Source organism: Schistocerca cancellata, chromosome 8 (genome assembly GCF_023864275.1).
Source record: "Schistocerca cancellata isolate TAMUIC-IGC-003103 chromosome 8, iqSchCanc2.1, whole genome shotgun sequence".
Classification (NCBI taxonomy): Eukaryota; Metazoa; Arthropoda; class Insecta; order Orthoptera; family Acrididae; genus Schistocerca; species Schistocerca cancellata.
The window spans coordinates 440,057,071-440,084,666 of NC_064633.1; the positions used below are offsets into that span (position 1 = coordinate 440,057,071).

The 27,596-nt window shown below is 38.5% G+C and overlaps 1 protein-coding gene across 7 annotated transcripts in view; it reads right to left on the bottom strand.

Annotated features, from left to right (window-relative positions):
• The window catches only part of LOC126095316 (transcription factor SPT20 homolog), a 280,707-nt gene that overhangs the window by 38,182 nt on the left and 214,929 nt on the right, over positions 1-27,596 (bottom strand). For 5 of the 7 annotated variants that reach the window (XR_007521955.1, XM_049910117.1, XM_049910116.1 and 2 more), the window contains 3 exons: positions 16,729-17,093; positions 6,949-7,698; positions 2,394-2,521 (listed from right to left, as the gene is read on the bottom strand). Coding sequence is in view for 6 of the 7 variants with exons in the window: in XM_049910117.1 (XP_049766074.1) it covers positions 2,394-2,521; positions 6,949-7,698; positions 16,729-17,093 (1,243 nt within the window). In the remaining variant the exon portion in view is untranslated. Of the gene's footprint in view, positions 1-683; positions 1,929-2,393; positions 2,522-6,948; positions 7,699-16,728; positions 17,094-27,596 lie in introns of those variants that run through there. The other 2 variants (XM_049910120.1, XM_049910121.1) reach the window with 2 other exon arrangements.

Here is a 27,596-nt window from a genome sequence, read left to right on the forward strand (position 1 = left end):
CGCTCAATTCTTGTGTTTCACTACACTCATTCATACGTAACACCCCCCACCCATTTCTCCTCCTGAGATGGCTGCCAATTTTTATTGTGTATATTTTTCTTTATGTGTAAATTAATTTCTTCATTTCTCATTTTATGTACTAGCTACAAGAACTGATTATTACCTACAACTGTTGCACCAGCACCAAATCAGAACATTTCTCTTTTCCTCTTTCTACAGATTCAAATTTCAAGATTCTATTCAGGATTCTCATAATACTGTTTCATGCTTCTGAAGTTTGTTGCAAAAATTTTATTTGTAACTGTATGCAGTTATGTTCTGATTTTTCTTGTAATTATGAGTCACAGTGAAATATTAAACCACCTTTTGAGCTTCATATTTCATGAATTTATGCCAAATGCCATTTTTGTGCAGGTGTCATCCAAGAACACCAATTCTGATTAAACTTTTAGGATCATTAAAATTATTGCATTAATTAAAACATTGGGAACTTCTTTTTTATAAGCAACATTCCGTTTGAAAGATACGAGGACCTCAACTTTCACTACATAGATTTATCTTAGTATATTAATCTTTTCGCTTGTTGCTTTGGAGCACAAATTTAGTCCCCAACAAATAAATTCTAAATAATAGTAATAATAATAATAGACTTTCTTGTAATAATATATTTAATTAACAACAGCAAATTTATACAAGCTTTTCTTACACTGTTTGTTAAAAATGAACTGCAAAGTTGCACTGTTGAACTTGTTGCAACAATGATAACTGAGAAAAGATACAGAACATATGAAACATAAGGAACACACAGAACACTGTAAGTTGATGCTTTATTGAGAATTTGCAGTACCTGCATTCCTAAAATGAAATATGAACAAAGGCTTAAATCATTAAATAGTTCAATTACTAAATCATTCTTAATTGACACATTAACACATCACAAAACTAAGCACATCTTTTTTTTTTTTCTTAGTTAAACCCACAACCTTCAAACACAATGATGCTTTGATACATCACTTTCGTACTTTGTACCTTTAGCAATTGGAGCAGTCATAGCACTTCTCCATAAGGACTGCTGTAAAAAATCCGAACTTTTAGAACAAATTTTACTAAATGAATATTATTTTAAACAAACACATTTACTGTTTTGTTTTATGTTTACGGCATTCTTGTGTGGTCTGTTCTTAAAGACCCTTCATTAATAAACTATTTTCAACGGTGAAAGTATACTGAAAAAGAAAATGAAATATGCACAGCTAAAAGGCTGTGATGTGTGATGGTCTACTCCGAACTCAAATTTCAGTTTCAGCATTCCTAAAAATAAATTATGAACAGTAATTTCTGTTAAGAACAAATAATGAGAGAATATCAATCATCTTGTAATATATGTGAAAAACTGAAAGCAAACTATACTGCTACTGAATCAGATCTTACAAAATAAAATGAAAACAATATGGGACAAAACTAAAAAAAATAATAATAATAACTTCTTTATATTTAATTTAATAGGTCAAACTTACAGCTACTGGAAGCCACCTCTCTTACGAACCACGCATATGAAAGGAAAACAGCACACAAAATACAAAGAATAAATACATCTAAATCAATATGGTCAAAGTTATTGGATTGGAAATAAAAGCCGTGAGGGAAACTTTGTGGCAGAATGCTGTACACGTTACCCCACAATTGTAAGAGTCTATACATAAAACAAAAAGAAATTCAAATTTCCTTATTTATGAAAAAAGCTTCACTTGCAACCAATTTATGAAATGTTTTATTAAATCAATATACATTCTACAGTGCCATCATATAGGAACTGAAATACTAAAATGCTGTTTTATACATATTATACTAAATTTATGAAATGAGTGCCCTCAATCAGCTGTAAGTAACTGACAAGGCACTAACTGTTTATCTTCCCCCTCGTAGATCTGTAAAAGAAATGACCCAATGTCTATCTTTACCAGTCATTCTCCACTATTTACACAATTTTATCAACATATCACAGAAACTCAAATATGGTGAATATGAGCTATCCATGTTTTATTTTTAATGATTAACTGCATAAAAACCTATGGTATTTAAACAAATCTTTCAAGAAAATGTGTTATTTAAGAAAATGCATTATGATAATCCAATGGCCTTTTTTTAATAGAAATGATACTACTTTTTGTGCTTGCCAAGTATTTTAGCTATTACAGTTTTCGTTATTAAAAAGGAAATTATCAAATTATGTCTCCATATTTTCAATGAACAAAATATTTTCAAAATTTTTGAAATAACCCTCTATGGAAAGATGTTCCTGACACATAAAAAAATTAATACAAGTTACATAAAACAATTTAAAAAGAATGAAAAAGGATTTTTATCGACACTAATGTACCACTTGTACTCACCCCATTCCCTGTCGTGCAGCTTGTTGCTGCTGCTGGGCTGATGACTGTTGTTGTTGCTGCTGTTGCTGTTGCTGCTGTTGTGACTGCTGTATGTTTCCACCAGTCACAGTGCCAACATTAACACGGCCCTAATGAATGAGGATGCCAGTTGTAGCAACACATCAGAAAATGGATCAAGCCACTAATTATTTCTTTTAAATTAAATTACTTAAAGAAAAAAGAAAAAGAAAAATTAATCAAGTAAAAGTAGAGTGGACTACAGGGAAGAGCCAACGAAACTGGTACACCTGCCTAATATCATGTAGGGCCCACGCGAGCACGCAGAAGTGCTGCAACACGACGTGGCATGGACTCAACTAATGTCTGAAGTAGTGCTGGAAGAAACTGAGTCAATGAATCCTACACGGGTGTCCATAAATCCGTAAGAGTATGAGAGGGTGAAAATGTTGCAAGCCATCCCAGATGTGCTCAATAATGTTCATGTCTGCGGAGTTTGGTGGCCAGCGAACGTGTTTTCCTAGAGCCACTCTGTAGCAATTCTGGATGTGAGGGGTGTCGCATTGTCCTGCTGGAATTGCCTAAGTATGTCAGAATGCACAATGGACATGAATGCATGCATGTGATCATACAGGATATTTAAGTACGTGTCACCTGTCAGAAACATATCTAGATGTATCAGGGGTTCCATATCACTCCAACTGCACACCATTTCAGAGCCTCCACCAGCTTGAACAGTCCCCTGCTGACATGCAGGAGCAATGGATTCACGAGGTTGTCTCCATACCAGTACACGTCCATCCGCTCAATACAATTTGAAGTGAGGCTCGTCCGACCAGGCAATATGTTTCCAGTCAACAGTCCAATGTTGTTGTTGACAGGCCTGCCCTGGCATGGCGTAAACCTTTGTGTTGTGCAATCATCCAAGGGTACACAAGTAGGCCTTCAGCTCCGAAAGCCCATATCAATGATGTTTCGCCAAATGGTTCACATGCTGACACTTGTTGATGGCCCAGCACTGAAATATGCAGCAATCTGGGGAAGGGTTGCACTGCTATCATGTTGAACAATTCTCTTCAGTCGTCATTGATCCTGTTCTTGCAGGATCTTTTTCTGGCCACAGCCATGTCGCAGATTTGATGTTGTACCGGATTCTTGATATTCACAGTAAACTCGTGAAATGTTTGTATGGGAAAATCTCCACTTCATCGTTCCCTTGGCGATATGTCCCATCGCGTGTGCACTGGCTATAACACCACATTCAAACACACTTCTTCTTTAATGAGGACCTAAACTCTAAACATTTCTCTTTAACATGAAGACAGTAATTTACAACACAATTTTCTCTTGTTGAGTTCATGATTGTTTTAACAAAAAAGGAAACATTCCCTTCCTGTTTTCTTTCTGTTATAATTGCCATATTTTGCACAGCACCTGTGGTGAATTAAGTTATCACATGGTCATTATTATTTAAAAGTTCTTAGGTTTATTTCACAGGTTTCTATAATGTGTGTGTCTTCAGGTGAAACAAAAACTAAAAAGTATATACTATTTGTTTTTTATTCTCTAAGCACAGGAGTAAGAAATAAGACAATAAAAAATACACTCAAAATATTCAGATGAGAACAGTCAGCGCTAATCAGTGATCAAAATGGAATACTGTGAGCAGGACCAATGGAAAATAAGTGTTGCCAATGATGCATTTCGGCTTCAGGTATCCAATTTTCCTTCACTGGGAGTCAAATACGAAGCAAAAGCTTCAAGTGTCACTCAATGCCATGGGTGAAGCAGGGTTTCTCAATTTCTTGAGAGCCTTTGATACTGTTCCACACCATTGCCTAGGACACCAAATATGTACATATGGAATATCCAAACAGATATGTGACTGGACTGGCCACTTCCTACAAAGCTACTAAGGTGTCTGGTATACCTCAAGATAACATGACAGGGCCATTGCTACTCATGATATATGTACAATACCTATCAAATGAAGTTTTTTGCCGTTTGTATCTGATGCTATTCGCAGACGTCACAGTTGTTTACATGGTTGCTTCATCATTAGATACTTGTTATAAAATGCAAATAAACCTACAAATAATTAGTGCTGACCCTAAACATAAATAAATGTAATGTAATACAAGTAAATACAAGGTAAGATCTGATACTGTATGACTACAAGACTGACAATTTGTAATTGCAATCAGTTACAACCTTCAACAACCTAGGAGCAGTTTTCTGGAACAATTTAAGCTAGAACAACCACAGAAATCTAACTGTGGGGAATACAAAAGCCAGACTCAGATTTACTCAAAGAATCCTGAGGAGGAGCAAGTCACACATCAAAGAGGTCACTGACAGAAACCTCGTTCAACCACCAGAGTGCTTTTATTGGTCACAGGTAGGTGGAAAAGACACAAACAATTCAAGAAAGAGGTGCAAAATTTATCATGGAGTTGTTTGGGAGGTGTCAGAGTCTCAAAGAAATGTCCAAAGAACTGCATTAGGAGATTTTGGATTACACAGTGTCTTGCATGCTTCTGAGAGCCCACATTCGAAAAGGAATCGAGAAGCATACTGCTTCCTATAACACACAATCTGTATAATGTCAGCAACACTAAAATTAGAGAAATTTTGGCTCTTTGAAAAACATTCGAGAATTGTAAAGGATAGGGGAAGATTGATGCTTTTACATTCCACCATGCACCTGCTCCTAAATCCCATGCAGCTGCTCCTCAATCCATGTAAGTCATTGGAGTATGAAACAGCCCCATGGCTATGGGATGATATTTGGTTCTGCACAACTAAAGACAAGTGTACACATAACATGGTGAGTGTACTGTCCACAGATGCTGAGAAATATTTGCAGTTTCGTCAGCCTGATTTCTGTTTCTGTCTCCCACTGATAAGTAAATAGAGTAAAATTATGCTACTACACTCTGTTCATCATAAGAATAAACATGATATAAAAAACACAAACTTGATTGGTCAGAAGCCACAGCACACATACACTGATGGTCTTATGCTCTTGGAAGTAGGTCCTACTTATGTATTAGAAATATTATTACTAAGTTACTTTAAATGAAACTTTAACATATTCTAATGCATTAACAGCCATCAACATTTTTCTTAATCACACTTTAGCTATGTAGTTTTTATTTCAAAAATTGTGTACAGTCACAGTCTCTGCACTGTTGTGCTCTGATTGTCACGCTGTTAATACGCAGTATGAAAATGGCTGAGGCTGCTTCCTGTTCCGTAATGGAATATGTTTAAAAAGTGCCAAGAAATAGGTTGTTCTTAATGTTTTTCATAACTTTCCGAGGGACTGTATCTGATACAGATGAGTTACAAATACACATTGGATGTATAGCATTATCAGTACAGTAATAGATTGATAACTTACTATAGATAATTTTACAATGGCTCGCTGGTTCAAGTGGGCAGCTGGTTGGTACCATACCCAAATAGAAGGTTATGCGAAAGTTACAGCAGAGCTGCAAAAGGTGGCCATACCTCTAGCGAGATAGGATATGCTTCTGATGGAACAGGACATGATGATGAACTATAAGACTATATTTTCTTCTGTTCTTTTTGGTAGTTGGGAAAGGGAGCAGATATAATTAAATGTCCTGAGATAGAGAGGGGCTCATATCACATATGAAAGTCTGGGTCCAGTCAGGCCGCAATATCAGAACGACTTAGTTGTGGATGTATTGTTAGTCAAGCAGATCCAAGAAAGACCCTGTCTGATAACTTAATAATGATTTCAGCCTGGTTTATGTGCCTTTCAATAACTCATCGCCATGACCTAACAGTCACTGGTTACCTTTACTCCTGTCTTAATTTGTATTCCACCCAGAATTTTCCTAGTTCCAGTTACAGGTGCCTATTTAACACTTCCATGTGCAAGAAAAATTTGATATTCATTATTTAATATAATTATTGACAAAATTCAAAATGCTGCCATTAGCTACTAATTAAGAAGTGTGATCTTACATTAAAAATTTAACACGATAAGTCAAGTATTAAAGTTACAAACTCTGTGTGTCCCGAGGCAGCATAACTAATAACACACTAATTAAGACTATATTTATCAGGTAAGTGCAAGTGCTCAGCACCTTCCAACCAACTGTACATATAATTTCAAACCTTCACCCCCCCCCCCCCCCCCCCACACACACACACACACACACACTCCACCAAAAGTAATTACAGGAGAAAAGTTTATTGCTTACTACATTTTCACTGTTCGTGCACTAAAACTTCATCACCAACGATGGCATTTTAATTTATTACTTTCTTACTACTAAATCTAATGGCAACACATTTTGCAGCAGTATCCACATATATCACTGGAAGTACCTGCAAAATTATATCCTGTACTGCACAGGGCTCAGAAGATATCACAAACACTGAGATGTATGAAAAACTAGCTTTTGGCTGAAGTTTGATTCTTTCAATAATTGGGCTGGGAATGGTAGGAGGCTTACTGTTATAAACCTATGTCATCAAAAAATTAAATTATTTAGGTACCTGTAAACAAACGAATTAAACTTACCTGGAAGTTATCACCTGAATCCTCTCTTTCTTCTGTGAATCGTCTCTTCTGGCCTCCTTTGGTCCCAGTTTTCACTGATTGTTGTGTCTGAATGTGATGTTGCTGCTGGTAGGTGACCGTTCCTTGGTGCTGCTGGGATTGAGCTTGGGTTGGCGTCTGCCAAGGCAATGCCTGAGGTGGCTGTTGCATCTGATTCTGCATCTGCAAACTGCCTTGTCCTTGCAGTGATACTTGGCCTTGCAATTGGGGATTTTGACATTGCACAGGAGGTACACCAGCACCTTGCTGCACTGGCAAAGGGCCCTGCCCTTGCACTGCTGTCACCTGATTAGGAGGACCACCTTGATTCTGGAGTGTTACAGTACTTTGATTTGGAATTTGTAGTGCCCCCTGGCTATGCAACTGCATCCCTCCATGAGTCTGAACTGGAGGTGCTTGGTTTTGTGCAGGAGGACATTGGCTTTGTACAGGTAGAACCTGATTCTGAAGTGGTGGACCTTGGTTTTGAACAGGGGGCACATGACCTTGCAGAGGGGCCATATGATTCTGCATCTGCAATGTCTGAGTTTGTCCTTGCATTGATAGTGTTTGGCCTTGCATTGGTGGCAACTGTCCCTGCATTGGTGGACCCTGATTCTGAATTGGCATGACATGACCTTGAGGCTGCTGCAACGGCTGTGGAGGCTGCTGCTGGTCCAGACGGCTAAAAGTTGGATATGTCATGGCGGGAGGTCCAGAATTCTGGACATACTGCAAAAGAGATTATAGGAATATCAACAATCATTCATCTGAAGCACAAAAAAGAGTACAACAGGAAAATATAACACACTTTTCTTGTACTTCTGGGGAGCTTTCACTCAAAGATTTGGCCATATGTATATAGTTAAGGTGGAGTAAAAGAAAATGTGATTCTTGCCTTTTAGAAAAACTCAACATGGCAGATTAGAAATGAAGTCTGTAAGAAAGCATATCACCTTTCATGAAAGTGGGACACAAAATGGAGATTAATGTGCAGTAATCCACAGAGTTTGTTGTCAGATGTGTTGTTCTGTTGCAATTTCCCTAAAGCACCGGACACAATAGTATTGTAAACACTGGGTGATCGAAACCAATGCAAATAATGAAAAAAACTGATACTCTGAAAAGCATTACTAGTAGTGACATGTAGTTTTCAATTAAATATGCAGGACATCACAGTTTTAAAAGGAATTCCAGTTCGTCACAAAATTTCACATGATTCACATGAGTGTGCACTTTCAGTAGTTGATACTGTTCTGGTATTTCCTGCATATACCTGAAAATAGACTGTCTCTTCAAACATTTTCATCATGCACTTCAGTGAGAAATCAAACATTCCCAATTTTAATACCCCCACACTGACTTACAAGAGTGCAATGCTGCACCTGCACATTCAGACTTCTTACAAAACAGTTCCAACAAAAATACTTTACCTCAAAGAACAAAGCATTTAATCCAAGCAATATCATTAGAACACATAAAGAGTTATGTTTCTAAATTCACCGAGACAGAAATTTTATATCATTCACAGGAAAGTCCAACTGATCAATATTCTGTCATGCAATGTATGAAGAATGACAGCCAGAGAATCTATTGAGTTGATCATAGGCTATGAGCTTCAGTTCCACTATAGCATAAGTTATCTCTGAGAAATTAACCATTCTCACAATAACAACAGGGGAAAGGCAGATTGCAACACATAGAGGAAGCACTGAGTCTCAGAAAGGCACAATGAAAAAGAATGCTACAAATGTTTAGGCTTTTGAACATAGTCCTTCTTCTTATTCTTCTATTCACCTCCTCTAGGAGGTGAGCAGCAATCCTCCCTTTCCATATTGTTGCTATTCCATCATGGACTTTCCATTATTCTCACAATAAGTCTTTTTTTTTTTTTAAATTATCAAGTAACTTCCATGCCGTACTGGAAAAATCACATGATGCAAGTGTAATATGTCTCAGACTATCAATTTCTTAATTTTTATGTAACTCCAGGTGTGTTGATGTGTCATTTTCTGGCATTGCATATATCTTTGATGCTTCCTACAGTGAATTTCTCACATACAAATATTTTGTAAATGTATGACACACTTGAAAGCACATTTGGTCATTCCACGCCAAGTGGTCCAGAGGTTCCCCCATGACCATTATGGATTTTGTTAAAATTTTGTGTGAACATTTGCACATACTCCCATTAAACATTACAAAGTTTTACTTTTGCCAATATACTACTTCCAGAGTCATTTGTTTGACCCCATAGCACAACTATCAAGATACATCATCTCTGGCACTATTTTCTTGAAAGAAATAAAACTACACTATCTTGTACAACTTTTTGTGCTCTAATAAGTGAAATACTAAAAAAGTATTTCTTGAGCAATTTTCATAAGGATAATTTGCAGAAAATACAGCTGAAAAAATATGTACTTTAAAAAAAGTGAAGTTAAGGTTTTTGTACCTCTGGAAGTAATTGCAGGATAAACCTGAAACTTTGCCCATCATAATTTACCAATACAAGGATACAGAATTCCATTCTCATGCTGTTTTCCAATAATTTACAAACTGAGAGCAAAGCTGCCTGTTTTTGTAAGAACACAAAAAATGGCTAGTTTTAGCCCTCTTTTACAGAAGAGAGTTTTCTGAGACACCTTTAAACCATTTTCTAAACCACCTAAACAACTAGATATGGTTTAGCAGTGCGAGAATATAAGGCCCTAAAAATCAACAAGGCAGAGGTGCAAGTAAAATACGCCTATATATCACAGGTCCTCAATTAAATCTGACATCTTTCATTATATTCCAATTGTTTAAAATTCTCTCAGGAAGGTAATGTTGAAAGTCCTGATGACTAGGAAGAGAGATTGAGTCAGAACAATTCCATAAACTTCAAAAAATTGCTGCCTTTTGTCACAATTCATCATGACATATTTCAGCCTGTTTTTCTGCTACAATAACTACAGAACAAACTGGTTATAAACTTCAGAATTTAACTGTGATTTACCAAGGCACTGAATATTGTGTTAGTAAAATTGTTGCATAGCAGCTGTAAAACACAAAGTTTTACACCACTGTCTCACTGTGTAAGTTTTGGGAATTTTTTGGGAAGGACCATGTTCTAGAGAATTTTGAGTATTTCTTTTTACAATGCAATGCTACTGACATGATAGTTTAATTCCAGTTTAAAGTACAGCATATTGTGTGTTCGTATAATTTGCAGTTTACATGAATCAATGAAAAACTGTGTAAATGTGTATCTATAGTCCATGGTGGCTTAACCACTGCTTGTTTCTTGTCAGGTGTGAAAACCAGCTTTCCCATCGCCATAGGGGCCATGCCCGATAGCTGTGTAATAACAGCCATTGGTCAGTTTTTTTACCACAGGTTCCCAAGCCTGATGATACATATCTTTAAGTGCCAGAAGACAACACTAGAAGAGGTCTCTTTTAGGATCCTAAGTTTATGTTTCCTTCAAGATCCTAAAATTCATTAACTTGTTACAGAATATCGCGAGAAAAAGTATACTGCCAATCAAACGATGTTACTGAGGGTGCTCTAATAAATTTAATATGAGCTGTTCCAGAATCCAGCAATTGTCACTCCTTGCTGGCCAATAAAATGAATTTGCTGGGCCATTTGGGTGTATAAAACTTATTAAAGCATACTTCTCCTCAGCAGATGCCTCACAGAAATTTTCAATATACCATTCATTTTCATAAATACGTGAAAGTTATTGTCCTAGCTGAAAGTCTGATCTGTTTCACTTATGAACTGAGAACATTATGGCTTTAAACTTGCTTTCATCACAAAGAAGAAATTGAATGAAATAAAGTATTACAAGTAGAATGGTTTCAACACGGGCATCCTTGGCAGGAACTAGAGAAAATTATCATTTTTTGCCAACTGATGGAAACAGCAATTCACATCAATAGATTTTCAAACGATGCATCGTCTTTTCTAGCCAGAATTAGTGACTAGTGACATAGATATATTGACATCGGACCGGCCAGGACAATATGCTGCATGTATTTATGAAAAATAGTGGTGGACTGGAATTATCTGTAAGACTTCTGCTGAGAAGATGGATCCTTTAATACACTTATGAACCCACATGACCCAGTAAATTCGTTTTATTGGCCATCAGGGAGTGACAAGTGGTGGACTCTGGAACAGCTCATTACTGCAATTATTCCAGCACCCTCAAGTGACACTGCTTCGCTTGTGGTATAGTTTTTCTCATGCCATTCTATAGCAAAGTAATGAAACCAGTAAAAAATTCAAGTAGCTGGAAGGAAACAAACTTAGGATCCTAAAAGAGACCTCTTCTAGCTTTGTCCTCCGAACATTTAAAGAAAATGTAGGAGACCTCTTCTAGCTTTGTCCTCCGAACATTTAAAGAAAATGTATCATCAGGCTTGGGAGTCTATGGTAAATAAAAAAACCACCAGAGGCTGCTGTTACAAAGCTACCAGGCGTGGTCACTATGGCAAGTGGGATGCCAATTTTCTCACTCGATGAGAAACCAACAGTGGTTTTTTTGTGAATTGTTTTATTCATCTCATGATGTACATTTGCAATCCATTTGGTTTGCGTACAGGAGACATGTCAAAAATTTATAATACAGCTACAATGACTTTTACATTGATAAATAATAGCACTACAATAAATAATAACACTATAAGGATATTTCTTGGAATATGTAACTCATTGTACCCAGCTCAAATTTCCAGTTTGCCCTGCATGAATTCATCCACTGAGTGATAACAGTTCAGTGTCAGTACCTCATATAGCTTTCTTTTAAGTGAGCCTAAATTCATCTGCATCAACTTGTTCCCTTTTAATTTAGTACAAATTTTCATTTGATGATGATGATGATGATGATGATGATGATGATGATGATGATGATTGGGTTGTTGGGCACTCAACTGCGCGGTTATCAGTGCCCGTACAAATTGCCAACCTTTGCTCAGTCCAATCTTGCCACTTTCATGAATGATGATGAAATGATGAGGACATCACAAACACCCAGTCATCTCGAGGGAGGTGAAAATCCCTGACCCCACCGGGAATGGAACCCAGGACCCCCTGCTCGGGAAGCGAGAACGCGACTGCGAGACCATGAGTGCGAAACACATGTACTGAGGTCCCTGGGCATAATGTCTGAGGCAGTGGGTGGGGAGCATAAAATTTTCTTTGTTTCTAGTATCATGTGAATGGACAAAATGGTTTCCCTCGAGTAAACCATGTCCATTGTACAAAAAAATATAATAATCTCATATATGTAAAAGGATGGCAGAATTAATATTTTAAGTTTTCTAAATAATGGTCGACATGGTTCTTTGTTATTTGCAGTGCACATATTTCAAATAATTTTTTTCTGTATTTTTAGTATCCACACTATGTTTGTCGAGTTACCCCAAAAATCAATACCAGACCTAATAATGGATTTGAAGTAGTTTGTATAAGCTACTTTTCGTGTGTCCATATCAGTTGCAGTTGATAATATTTGCATTGCAAATGCAAAGCTGCTCAGTTTGTCTGCCAGGTATTCAATGTGTGCCTGCCAGCTCAAATTTTTATCTACATTTAAACTTAAGAATTTGACAGAGTTAACTTCTTCTATATCTTGGTTGTTGTATGCAATCTTACTCTGCTCACATTTTGACTGACTGGTTTTGAACTGCATCACATGAGTCTTAGATATGTTTAGATTCAACCCAATTAGCTGAAACCAAGTTTCTAAGGTACTGATCACAGATTTGGGGATTTTTTCTGAATCTTCATCTTCAACTAAGACAGAAGTATCATCTGCAAACAGAACTGATGGGGAGTTGATATTTAATGGTAAGTCATTTATACAGAAGAGAAAGAGGACTGGGCCTAATATGGAGCTTTGTGGAACACCCTGAGATATTTTTTTCCAGTCAGAAAAATAATATGCGCCATTTGAAGAGATGCTAACTCTTTGCCGTCTGTTGGATAAGTAAGATTTAAGCCATTGTAGGGCACTGCTGCTAATGCCATACTTTTCAAGTTTGTAAACATGCAATTCATGGTTTACAGAATCAAACGCCTTTGTGAGGGCGCAGAAAATTCCTGCCACTTTATGTCTAATGATGTACTTAATTTCTCAATGAAACTGTTTACTGCACCTGTGGGATTTAAACAAATTGATTGTTTAGAATAACAGAATATTTCGCAATGAAGATTTGAATTTGTGCAGCAGCAAGTTTTTCAAATATTTTAGATAGGACTGGGAGAATCGAAATAGTACGATAATTTCCCATGATCTCTCATGATCCCTTCTTGAAGAGTGGTTTGACTTCAGCATATTTCAGTACCTCTAGGAAACAGCCTTCTTCAAAACACTGATTTATTATTCGAGCTAACGGGTTTGCAATTCTATTGTGTATCACTTTAATAACTTTGGTGGGTATTCCATCCCAACCTGTAAATTTTTTGTTTCTTAGTGTTCGAATAGCATTTTCTACATGCTCCACAGAAACCAGCCACCATGGACCATAGCAACACATTAATACAATTTTACACTGATTGATAGATTAAAGACGACAACCACCACCAGAACAACAACAATATGAGTTCATGGCATACAGAAACTCAATCTGGAAGTCTAGGTCAGAGGACTCGATTGTAAAAATATGATAGATGATTGAGCAGATCACAAAACTAAGAAATTTAAATCTTAATATCCAAAAAGCTTGTGTAAATTTAATTTTTTTTCTTTTTTTTTTTTCTTTTTTTAGAAATCTGAGGCAGTACGAACAGCTGCGAAAGAATTATTCATTGTCTTCTGGAATTATTTCAGTCAGGACTATCACTAAAAAAATATCCTAAAATATCCTATTACAGTAGAACTCTAAAAAAACTAAATTTGTGCAGACATACTACTAAAACATTAGTTGAAAGACTACAAAATAATGATGTTTAGGTTCTGTAATGTGCTTACAACTAACATCAGTTTTTGAACATATCGGTCATAGTTGTTTTGCTGTCTCGAATCGTTTTCATTCAGCCAAGTCTCACATCCGCTTGAGGGTAAGCAGCTGCATATGGTTGCACTCAGGCTGCCCCTCCATCCATATTAGCAAAGTATGAATACACATAAACACCTCAGCAGCTGATGGTTCCACATTCAGTTCAGTGACAATGTCATCCTCCTGGGCATCAGTTTCTTATCTCATACTTTGAATGATTTCATCGACACAGAGAATTTGGAATCCAGGGTCCAAAGAATCACAAACAAGCTGCTATATGAATGTCCAGGAATTTTAAAAAGAATCTTTCTTATATCCTCAAGTGATATTTTGACATCTGCCACTTTTCTTTCTTCCTCTTCTTTTTCATGCTGTTTTTTTCTGTAACTTAACTTTGGTTGAAATGCCTTTCAATTTATTCCAAGTTCCTTTTAATGTGCTAGTCTCCACCAAATTCCATGCTTCTATCACTATGTAAGAGCAGTTTTTTTAAAATCAATTTTTGGTACTGGGCCACATTGCCTTGTACATTTCCATCTTCTATGGAAAGCTTCCTCAAAAGTTGTCTTCTGTAATGGTACTTCATAGTTTCAATAACCGACTGGTCCATTCGCTACAGTAAACTTGTCATGTTTGGTGGCAGGAAGAGTGTTTTTAAACATCCCATCTTTTCTATCAAGAAGGCTTCCTGTGGAATGGGTGGGTGCGGTGTCCAGAATTAACAGCACCTTACTGCCTTCTTTCCCTATGGTATCTTGGTACTTTTTACTTCATGTATGTAAATTTAATTGTACCATTCAAAAAACACAGTAGCAGTCATCCAGACCATTGGCTGATTATTGAAAAAGCTGGGAAGTTTAATATTTTGGGAAAGCCATGGATTCTTTAGATTTTTGTACCAACATAAGGAGTATTTTGTGGTTTCCTGTAGAGTTAGTACAGTTCAGCATGGTTACATCATCTTTACTAATCTTATGGCCAGGAGCACTAGTTCCCCTTTTAGAAGTTGAAGTTGTTTCAAATAAACCCTTCCAAAATAAGGCCTGCCTCATCTGCATTGTACAAAAATTCAGGGTCATAAGGTTCTGCTTCAATTTTGAATTTTTTCAATAAAATTTTCTGTTGTTCTTGGGTCTGATGACAGCTTTTCACTACTTAAATCCAACTCATGTACACCGTGCCTTGCCTTGAAATTTTGTAAGCCACTGCTCATTTTAAATGAAAACAAGCTGTTGATTTTTTTTGGCTAAAAGTTTCGATTTTTTCTCAAACAATCAGCCCTGAAAGGGTGTTTTCCAAGGGGCACTGCTGTAAAAACCACTTTATTATGACCTACTCAACCTCTTTTTTTTTTCTGCCATTTTTATAATTTTCCACAGCGAATTCTCATCTTCAGAAGTTTAAAATTGAGGACTTTTTTATGTCTGAAATAGTTGATGTTCCCACATCAAACACTTCAGCTAACTGCTTGCTACTCAAGCCTTCGTCTAATTGTTGAAGGACTTTTAGTTTGTCTGCTAACAATTTTTCACATACAACAATGTGCATACTGTATTCAGTGTTCATTGGAATATTTTGTCTGAATACATTCATGCTGACTGATTTTATAATGATAATACATACGCAGTGTGCTGTATACTGTAATAATTATTGAACAAAATAAACAATTGTAGTCATACAGTACAAATTAATTTTTGCTCGAAGTGATCTGGTTACTTGCTGATCCAGATAGTTGCAGTTTGGGTAACTGGAGTTCTACTGTACTTGCTAAGCAACCATTATTAACTGCCTTCCTCAACAACAAATTCTATTACATACTTGTGTGGGACCACTTGCCTGTGAATTATATAAAATTTTACAATATGAAAGAGGGTAGATTGATACTACAGAACAGATGTTGAGTGTCAGACAGGCATATTGAAAGAAGGCTACTAAATATTATAAATTATCAGGCAGAGTCCTCCTTCAGATGTAGGGGAAAAAAGAACAATAGCAACACACACACACACACACACACACACACACACACACACACACACCTCATGTGCCAACAGCCACTGTCACCTCCTAGCACTAAGTGCCAACTGTGGTGGGCAAAGATCTCTGTTGGAGTTAAGGAATGAGAAAATTATTTTGCTCCGTTCTATGAGTTAACAATTTAACCAAGAAAGAACTCTATACATCCACACATAAAAATATATTCCACACTGTGCCACAGTTCCAGCAATTATCCTTGTTTTTTTTCTGGCAGAGCAAAATCAATGTGCTCATGAAAAGTGGAAATAACAATAGTTTGGGGGATAACACATATTCTTATATGTAATAAAATAATTCTTTGGATTTCTGATAACATAGGAATACTTTTATCAGGACAAGATAAATTCAGATACAAATCTGCAGGCTCATAGCACAGGAAATAATCTGCTGTGTCCAGACAATCCACATCTGCTGAAAGATTTGGCTGAGAAGTGATTTTACTGTCTCCATCTCATATAATCACTGAGTTTGTTATTACATGTACTAAGTTCTATGGTAGCAAAATCGAGAAAACTGACTTACATTTTATGATAGTACTGTTTAAATAAAACGTAGAGATGTGGAACTTAAGCAAAAAGTGTATAGTGAAACTTGTTTCATACATCAAGTTAAAATAATAACAATTTGTGTCATTATTCAATGGGTGATGCAAATTATTGTGGAACAGGTTTCTTGATTCATGTTAATGTCACAGGAAAGTCAACAGTAACAGTAAAAGGCCCAATTTAGTACTTACCTGGTAAGGATATGATACTGCAGACATGGCATGCTGTGGTTGGTATCCTTGTGATGCAGGCTGATGCTGAGGAGGTGGTTGCTGTTGCTGTTGAGGCTGCTGTTGCTGCTGTTGTGATTGCTGTTGCTGCTGCTGTTGTGGATGTTGAACTGGCTGTGGGGGCTCAGGTCCAGGAGCTGGGACAGGAGCAGGGGGTTGTTGATGCATTTGGGGGCCTTGGTGCAGGGGTGGCTGTTGCGGCTGAGCCTGCTGCGGGAGATACATGTGACTTGGAGAACCAAGTACTGTGCTGCCAAACTGTGGAGGAGGTAACTGCTGCTGTCCTGGTGGCGGGACTGCGGTTGGCGGTAGAATTGTGTGAGGACCTAAGAGAAAATCACAAGTGTCAGTTTCTTATCACAATATACCTCCTACACTTCTTACAATGGAAAGTCCGGTACGGAATAACAAAAATTTGGAAAGTGTGACATATGAACGTGGATTCGTCCCATCTGTTATGTTTTTTCTACTCCAATAAAAAACAATTGCCACCCCCTCCCCCCAAATGTCATTTACCTATTCACATGTAACATTTACACAAAAATCTCAATATCTTAATTAGCCTTACTTTTAGTTGAATTTATTGCCCAGGTTATTATTTTGGTTGTTCTATTTACACTGATGAAATTAGTTGTCATTAGGGCACTCATAATTTGAAAATATAATTAACTGATGACAGTACAGTACTACAGTTCACAATATGCAAAATCTGCAAAACCTTATAAACTAATCAGTTCATTTCGGAAAAGTGACCCACACCATCAGAAAGTCTGGCAGTACCATTTTCCTCTTAAAATACTATGACTCGTCTGAAATTAATTAACATACAGGTATGTAATAACTAACATCACTGACTATTACTATTCTCCATGGCAGATTTCACCATAACTATTGTTACACTCCAAGCATCGACTACACACTTTTGTTACTTTATTTTTTCCATATAAAATGACATACAGCATTGACTAATTAACTGACTAATTAATAATTTCATGTACTTTCCCTCATTTGCATTATGGTGCTCATACATGTAAACAAGGGGATCCAGATCATGGAAAAATAATAAAGTCTATATATATTCATAAATTTCTACCAGCAATTTTTTCTCTTTCACATTAGTTCTTGTAGTTCATCCAAAACAATAAACTACAGCCTAGCCGATTTACAAAGCATAATCTAGTTTACAAAACAACAGTTTATTCTACGGCCATCTTTAAGTAGTCAGACTTCACCCAAAATTGGCACTTCATAGTTTGAAAGCTCATGAGTAAGACATGTCACGTCTGCTCCCAGAGCTCAGTGTTGACAAATGTCACTGCTACGTACATTCTTTATGCGAAAATATGTGCACTGACACCTGCAAAATTAAATAATATTAATGTGTAATAGCTCTGCAGGGGACATCACCTTGTACAAGCACTGTCCATGACAGCAGAGAGACTAGCATCTTTGGAAGAAGCTATGCTGGAAGTAGCACAGCTACTGGCAGGGTCTCTTACGCCTTACAGGCCTCAATGGATGAACAGATGAAGAATGTCCAACTATCTCTTGCCTATTCACTCCCACAGTCCTTCCCCAATTACCAATATACCCAACCCTACATGTTGTGTGATCGGTGCCGAGGGTGTGTGGCACATGGTAAGATGTGTCATTAATAGAGCCACAGGGGTACCAAGCGAGCTCCCTGAGTAATCAGCCTTGCACCACAGGGGGGTTCCTTGGTGTCGACCGAACAGATCCCCAATATGTATGGGACCACAATGGAAAACACGGAAAATAAAACAAAAACTGGTGGATTTCTTGAAACTTCAAATACACAAGCATCTTGGATAGAACAACTGGAAGTTGTTTCCACAACTGGTTATATGGTCAGTCCAAGAATGGGAAACTGTTACTCAGAAGTTGCATAAGGTCACAATCAAATCCTTGTCTGGGTCTCAGAGGAGGAAACTCCTCAAACAACAAAAGAAAAAAGAAGATAAATGGAAGGATTTAAAGGTCCTGAAACTAAGACTTCTGGAAAAAAGAATGTCTCAGAATGAAGGGGGTAATCAGACCCCTTCTATCTCAAAGACAGGGAACAAGAGACCAATGGAGGAGTCTAACACACAAAATTCTCAGGATAAATTGGTCCAGAAAAAGCCATGGCAAGATGACAGTTATCGAGCAGGGACATCCACTGGTCAACATCACTTCACAGCAGATGGAGCTTATTCAGATGGCTCTCTTTGAAATGACTGGGGAGGACACAAATCATGATCCAAATTCAGGAGAGTCTATCTCGCCACATGTGCTCTTATCTTTGTCTGTGAAGGGATGGAACCATGGAGTGACTTACAGAGACGGTAGCCAAGACACCCTCTTTGAGAGGAGGTGAAGCTGCTGGACAAGACAGCAGCTGAGCTCTTCAAAACCGCAAAGGTATCAATTTGGATACCAAAACTTGTAAGGATACTTCTCCAAAGGCTCTGTTTGAGAAACTAAAGATGCAGAACTAGAAGTTCTCAACACGAGGATTAGAGGTAATCATCTGAAAGATTGTACCAGATGGCCAAAATCTTGAGATGCAACCCGGTGAAAAATCCCATGGCAATAAGAGAACAGGACCTGAAATTGTACTTAAGGTTCTCACAGGTTGTCATCATGATAACCAAGGACATCAGAAATCACCAAGGATGCAATTTGGAGACTACAATTGTTGCAGATGAACCTGCAACACAGTAAAGGGGCAACTGCTGCCCTAAGTCCTTTTCTGGGAAGACAGGAGGTGGATGTTGCTGTTATCCAGGAACCCTATCTATATAAACGAGGCATTTCAGGCCTTGGGAAAACTGGAGGTAAGTTGATTAATGCTATAAATTTAAAGAACAACAGAATAAACATTTATGTAAAGAATGGAATTTCAGTCATGCTGATGGCAAACTTCTGTTCCAGGGACTTAGTGACCTTCAGGATGAAACAATGTGAGGAAGGAAGCACATGGGAAATTGTAATGATCTGTAGAATGAAGAACAACTGCCAAGATAAGTAACATAGAAGTAGATATCCATCGTGTAGCAAAGCAGCTTAAATCACTTAATAAAGGCAAGGCCTCCGGTCCAGATTGTATACCAGTCAGGTTCCTTTCACAGTATGTTGATGCAATAGCTCCATATTTATCAATTATATACAGCCGCTCACTCACAGAAAGTTCCGTACCTAACAAATTGAAAATTGCTCAAGTCACACCAATATCCAAAAAGGGAAATAGGACTAACCTGTTGAATTACAGGCCCATATCACTAATGTCGATTTGCAGTAAGGTTTTGGAACATATACTATGTTTGAACATTATGAAATACCTTGAAGAAAATGATTTATTGACACACAGTCAGCACAGGTTCAGAAAACATTGTTCTTGTGAATCACAGCTAGCTCTTTATACTCATGAAGTAATGCGTGCTATTGGCAGGGGATGTCAAATTGATTCCATACTTTTAGATTTCCAGAAGGCTTTCGACACTGTTCCTCACAAGCATCTTCTAACCACGCCTATGGAATATCGCCTCAGTTGTGTGACTGGATTCGTGATTCCTTGTCAGAAAGAAGTAATATCCGACGTTCCCCGAAGAAGCCCTTTATTGATCCTGATCTATATTAACGATGTAGGAGACAATCTGAGTAGCCCTATTGAATTGTTTGCAGACAATGCTGTAATTTACCGTCTTGTAAAGCCATCAGATGACCAAAACGAATTGGAAAATGATTTAGATAAGATATCTGTGTGGTGCGAAAAGTGGCAATTGACCCTGAATAAAGAAAAGCGTGAAGTCATTCACATGAGTACTAAAAGAAATACACTAAATTTCGATTACGCAATAAGTCATGCAAATCGCAAGGCTGTAACTTGAACTAAATACTTAGGGATTACAATTACAAGGAGAAAGAGGAGGAGAAGATCAGGATGGCCAGAAGCAGGATTGAACCAGTGTCCTCCCAAATGCGAGTCCAGTGTGCCACCGTGCTCGGTACACAATTACAAATAACCTAAATTGAAACGATCATATAGATAATGTTGTGGGTAGAGCTAACCAAAGACTGTGATTCATTGGCAGAACACTTAGAAGGTGCAAAAGATCTACTAAAGAGACTGCTTACCGTATTTACTCGAATTTAAGCCGCACTCAAATCTAAGCCGCACCTGAAAAATGACACTCAAAATCGAGGAAAAAAATTTTCCCGAATCCAAGCCGCACCTGAAATCTGAGACTCGAAATTCAATGGGAGAGAAAAGTTTTAGGCCGCACCTCCAAATCAAAACAAAGTTGGTCCATTGTAATATGAGACACAATTTAGGTCAAATGAATGACAATACAGCTATAGTAGTTTGGTTCAAGTTGTAAGCTTAGCAGTTAAGATTTACCAGGTAGCCGTTGCTATGCGTCAGGCACTCCGTCCGTATTTATACAGGTACCCTTCCTTTTTCACGTGCTTCATCTGGTTTGAATTGACTGCTTATTTTTCTATGTTCTGATAAGTGTTGTTCTCTTTGTTATAGGTGTTTACGTCACTCACAGCTGAAAATGCATTACTGCACTGTGTCATGCATTGTTTGTCGCATTCTGATAATGAGTGTTTACGACCTGTAGCCGCTCGCGGCATGGCTTGCTTTGGTGCACACTACCGCCAAATAATAGACTGCATATGATAGAAGATGTTCTGAACGAGAGTTTAGCAAAAATTTTTCTCCGTTTGAAAATCTTTGCAGACGCCTCTTTAGTACATTACATTCTGCACAGAAATTAGAGTCATCTTAAATTTAAAAATCTAATCAATTGCCGTGCTTCATTTCTGACTGTATCACTATTCAGCATAAGAATAATACGAATATAAACATGACATGATATGTATATTCTTCCGTGTTTGCTGTTGTCTCGCTCTAGTTTTGTAGTTTATTAGGCAGACAGGATTTAAATGAGATAGCAGCAAACACGAAAGAATACATGGCATATTCGTATTATTATTATTATGGTGAAGAGAATACTGCATGTGATTCACAATTCATAAAAGTTCCTATTAGCAACCATCTCTTCTCACAGGTAGGAAAAAATTCAGAACGCAGAGTTGGCCATATTGATAAACATCCCAAACAGTCTTGCCAGTCGGATTTTCATAGTGCATTGAAATGCTGCTACATACGAAGATGAACAATACAGAATTTGTATTTACTTCGTTGGATAATGTATGAAAATGCAGTGTTCGAAACTCAGGGCGGAGGAAAAAAAGCTCGTCTTCCACCTTTTTTAAAAATTTATTTACTGACGCAGAGGTTTTGGTGCCAGTATTTATCTTTGTGCCTGCGAAACGCTACATATATTCGACGACAGAAGTTAGTTGTGGCGGCACCAACCCACACTTTTCAGAACTTCCGCTTTGCACTCGATTCTAAACCGCAGGTGGTTTGTTTTATTACAAAAACCGGAAAAAAAGTGCGGCTTAGATTCGAGTAAATACGGTACACCACTCTTGTCTGCCCTATTCTGGAGTATTGCTGTGCTTGTCCGCTTCAGGTGGGACTGACGGATGACATCGAAAAAGTTCAAAGAACGGCGGCTCGTTTTGAATTATTGCGAAATAGGTGAGACAGAGCCACAGACATAATATGTGAATTGGAGTGGCAACCGTTAAAACAAAGTTTTTTTTTAATTGTGAGGAGATCTTCTCATGAAATTTTGATCACCAGTTTTCTCCTCCGACTGCGAAAACATAGGGAGAAATGATCATCATGATAAAATAAGATAAATCAGGGCTTGCACAGAAAAATTTAAGTACTCGTGCATCCCGCACGCCGTTCGAGTGTGGAAAGCTAGAGAGACAGCTTGAACCCTTGACAATAACAGAGTAATCACGTAGATGTAGATGTCTCAGATTACCTTTCTTATGAGGACAGTACTACTCCCTCCCAGGAAACGAGGAGACTGGTAAATAACTGCTCACAGCATAATGAATAACTGCTGGTTGGTTGTGATGCCAATGGCCAAAACTTGGTGTGGAGAAGCAGCATCCTGACATTAGAAGTGAGCACCTTACTCAAATTTCTACTGCACAATAATCTGGAAATTTTGGATAGGGATAGGGAACCTACCTTCAGGGATAAAAGAAGAGAAGTAATTGACATAACTTCTTGGTCCACTATAATAGGCAATTATGTCAAACAATGGCATATGGCGATGGAGCCATCCTTAACTGACCACATGTATATTAAGTTTGAAGTTGAAATCGGTGTTAAACTGACCTTGGCATTTAGGAATCATGGAAAAACAGACTGAGAAGCATATAAGAAGCACCTAAACTCACACTTATCTGAAGTCAGAACTTTGATAAGGAATTCTGCAAATTTTGAGGAAATCACAGGCATAGTGACATCTGCCATTACCATTACGACCTCATATTTAGAATATTACCCAATCACCAAGAAGTGCACAAACAGAAATTTACCATGGTGCAACAACTAACCAGAAGCGTAAAGGAAGCAGGTAAGAAGAACGATCAATCTTGCAAGGAAGAAAGGACAATGTGCAAAATATCCAGAAGCCCTGGTCAGATACGACCTTGCAAGCAAGCGAAGCTATCTCCCTGGAAGATATTCTGTGAGGAAGTGGAAAGCACAGCTATTTGTGCTAGACTTCAAAAAATCTTCACTAGAATATCAAATAATCCAGGAAATACTTTCAGGAAGGAGGATGGTTAGTATATAAGATCAGCAAGTGAGACACTATGTGTGCTCAGCAACATGCACTTCTCTCAATGCACTGACACACTTCCCTCAGTGCACTCTTGCAAAAAACAAATACCACATGTAAGTCCCTCAGAGACCTAGTTTACAAGTAATCAAAGGGTATAGTTGGAAACTGCTAGAAAATGTACTGATTTCAAAAAAATCGAGTGGGAGGCGTTAACGTTTCAACCACTTAAGTCATTAGGCCCAGTTGGTATCTTTCCAGCTCTACTGACACAAGTAGGAGAGGATTTAATTAGATTCCTATGTAGACGGTTCACTGTCTGCCTGACAGCAGAAATCAGTGCTAGTGTTTGGAGGACAGAGAGGTTTGTTTTCATTCTGAAGCCAGCAAGAACTGATCATACCAAGGCCAAGGGATAAGAGACCAATCAGCCTGTCCTTCCTTCCAAATACATTAGAAAAACTGGTTAATGTGCATGTTAGGGACAAGAGGTTAACTGAGGTTCCTCTACATGTAAATCAAAATGCATATCAAGCAGGAAATCATATGAAACAGCATTTCACCAAATTGTTGGGAAGGTGGAAAAAGCCCAACACTTTCAGGATATAGCTCTCTGCATTTTCCTGAACATCGAGGGGGCTTTTAGCAATACAATCTTCAAATCCATGGTTAGAACAGTAGAAGAGCTTGGTACTGAGAACCACCATACGCGACTAGATTAATATCATTCTAAGTAGATGAAAGGTAGAAGCCAACATGATGAATGAGAAAATGAGAATGAATGTCAGCAGGCAGTGTCCACAAGGAGGGGTCTTGTCTATACGACTGTGTAACCTAGAGGTCAACAAATGAGTTAAAGACTAGAGGCTACTTTTGCAAAGGATACATTGATGATTTAGTCAAAGTAATACCCAACAAATTTGCTAGTTACTAGTTGAACAATGGCACAATGAACACTAGACATTGTAGAATATTGGTGCAGAAAACATGACTTGGGTCTGTCCCAAGAAAATTGTTGTAGTTATCATTTATGAGGAAACAAATCTCAAGCTCCTCAGTAAAACTCAACCACTAGAGGGGGTAGTGAAGTTTCTAGGGATAACCCTGGATGCGGTCCTATCATGGACCCCTCATAGACAGAATATACATTCCAACGCAAAAACTACTCTTATGTGAACTAGAAGGGTCTTCGGTAAAAACTGGGTTTCAAATGCCATAAGTATGAACTGGATATACACCACTGCAGTAAGATCTATGGTAATTTATGGAGCTACAGCACGGTGGGATAATGTAAAATAGATGGTGGCTATTAAGGAGCTTGGCAAGGTGCGGAGATTAGCCTGCTTAAATAAAATCTTCTCTCTTTTCAAGCCACATCATTTACAATAAAATACTTGAGCTTTCGATGGCTATCTCCACCTTTGTTGTCAGGAGTGCCGCTTTCACAGATATAAGTGCAACATCTGGCACCAATCAGAAAGAGCTGAAACCATGCAAGCACAGAAGGCAAGTTGCGCAGCTCACAGCGGTTCAAGTCCACTGCAGGACCAATGATGTCACATGCCACAAAGAGCTTGCACCACATTTGAAACTGCCACTCCCACTTTCCTATGTGTGCCAAGCAATCATCTTTGCTTTCTTTTAATGTCCACCACCAAACCCCATGCCCAACTGTGTACCCTTGGTCCCTGTTAAAATTGCTGCTGTATATTCTAATCTTGAACACCTCCTTTATAACAGGTTCCCAATAAGTGGGTGCACAACTCACGATTCTCTTCTGTTCAAATTGTATTGTGTGTCCATTTTCCAGGCAATGCTCAGCTATGTCTGACTTGTCCAAGATCACCTTGTTTAATATGTCATTTGTGATCAGTACAACATTCTGTAACTGTGCGAATTATTTGACCTCTATAGATGTGGTCGCACTTGCACATACACATCAGGCATATGAAGAGCTATGTGATCTTTAATAGGGCACAGCATATCTATTATCTTTGGGTGTGGGCAGGTGGCAAAACACTGGCTTCAATCCAAGCCTCTGCAGCACACATCATAACTTGCTTCTCGTTGGTCCTTAGTATGGCAGGAAAGCAGCCGCATTGGCCTCTTCTGCTGATTCACCAGGCACCCTTTGCCGGTGGCTTCTGAAAGCATTTGCAGTGTCTCCCCTGTTGTATCCATTCTCTCTGAACACACATCTTAATGCTGCAATTCAGACTGTAGGTGATAATCTGCAGGCAAAATCTTTGCTCTGTGTACTAACATGCTCAGGACTCCTTTTTTGTGTAGAAGGTGATTAAATCTACTGACATTCACGTATTGGTCAGAGTCCATTTGTTTCCTATACAGTGAAAAGCCAAGCCAGCATCCTGCCTTCTGCACAGCTAAGACATCCCAGAATGGTAACTTTTTCAGAATGGTAACTTTTTCATCTTGAGGCCTTATCAGAAAGGTATCATCAAGGTACTGCAGGAAGCAAGATGGACGCAATGCCACAGAGTTCAGAGCCTGCTTCTCAAAGTGATCACTGAAGAATTCATGACTGCCGGAGAAGGTGGTGACCCCATCGCAGTGCCATTCATCATCTCATAACATTCATAGAGCTACAAGAAGTATGTTGTCATTAGAACATCATGGAACAACTTGACGATTCATACAGTATGTTGGTGACTCCTTCCTGATATGGCCTCAGTGAAAATGCACTGCAGCAGTTTATCGATCACATGAGAAGTGTCCACTCCAACATTAAATTCACTATCAAGATTGAGAAGGATGACAAGCTACCATTCTTGGACTTTTCAGCTGTGCTGAAAACAGGGGGCCATTCGGTGTATAGGATGAATTCACACTAATTGATATTCAAACGCTGCTGGTTTTCACCACCTTGCATATGATCAAGATGTCCTGAACAAGTTAGTACATAAAGCAACAATTTTTTTCTGATAACGACCACCTACAGTCTCAATTTCTGCATTTAAGGGGCAGGTTTAGAGAGAAGGGAGACACTGCAAATACTTTCAGATACCACCAACAAAGAACAACTGGTGAATCAGCAAAAGAGGCCAGCCAGCTGCTTTCCTGCCATACTGTAGAGCAATATGCAGCTGACTACACGGCTCTTTGTTTGCCCCGTGAGTACTGTGTCCCCTGTGAGTGGATCAGTATCTATACAGGTCAAACAATTCGCACAGCTGTGGACTGCTGTACTGAGTACAAGCGACATATTAAATAAAGGGAACTTAACAAGTTTGTATAGCTGGGCATTGCCTGGAAAATGGACACAACATACAGTTTGAGTAGACAAGGGTCTCTGCTTATGAGTCAACTTACTGCGATTTCATTATAAAGGAGGCGGCTGAGGTTTGAGTAAGTAGCAACAATTTTAACAGAGATCAGTGGTACACACTTAATAGGGCATGAAGGCATGCATTGGACATCAAAAGAAAGCAAAGACTGTTGCTTGCCACTTGTAGAGGGGAGGGAGCAGCGGCCCCTCGCACCACTTGATTCACTTGTCCCGCAGTGGACTGGAGCTGCTGCGAGCTGCGTATCTCACTTTCCCCCATCATGTCACTTCTGTCCTCTCTGGATGGTGCCAGATACTGCACTCATGCCTATATATGCAGAAAACCCTGCCAAATCCGCCTGCCAGTGGGTTACACTTCTGACAATGATGGTGGAGATATGTATCGACAGGTCAAGTATTTTATTTGATTTACATGGCTTGAAACAAACTGAGAAGATTTTATTCACGCATGCTGCTGCAAAGACATCGAGGACACATTGCCCTACTTAGCCATAACAGGCAGAATTAGCAGCACACCCACTGCTGGAATTGAAACCATGTTGGACATGCCTCCATTACACCTTTGGGATACAGTGGAGGCAGTAGCAGGGGCATACAGGTTAAAAGCTGGAAATAACTGGATAGCTGCCAATGTCAAGAGGTTAGCAGCAACCCATGTGGCTGCACTGCCAGTTTGCAGCCAGCTCAAAAACACACCCTTTACTGCACACACAAGTAGCGCCGCCAACAAAACAGCTTAAGAGACACCACACCGAAGCCAGCTTGTCAGGTAGTGGAGTTCACTCGGTGCATTAGAAGCC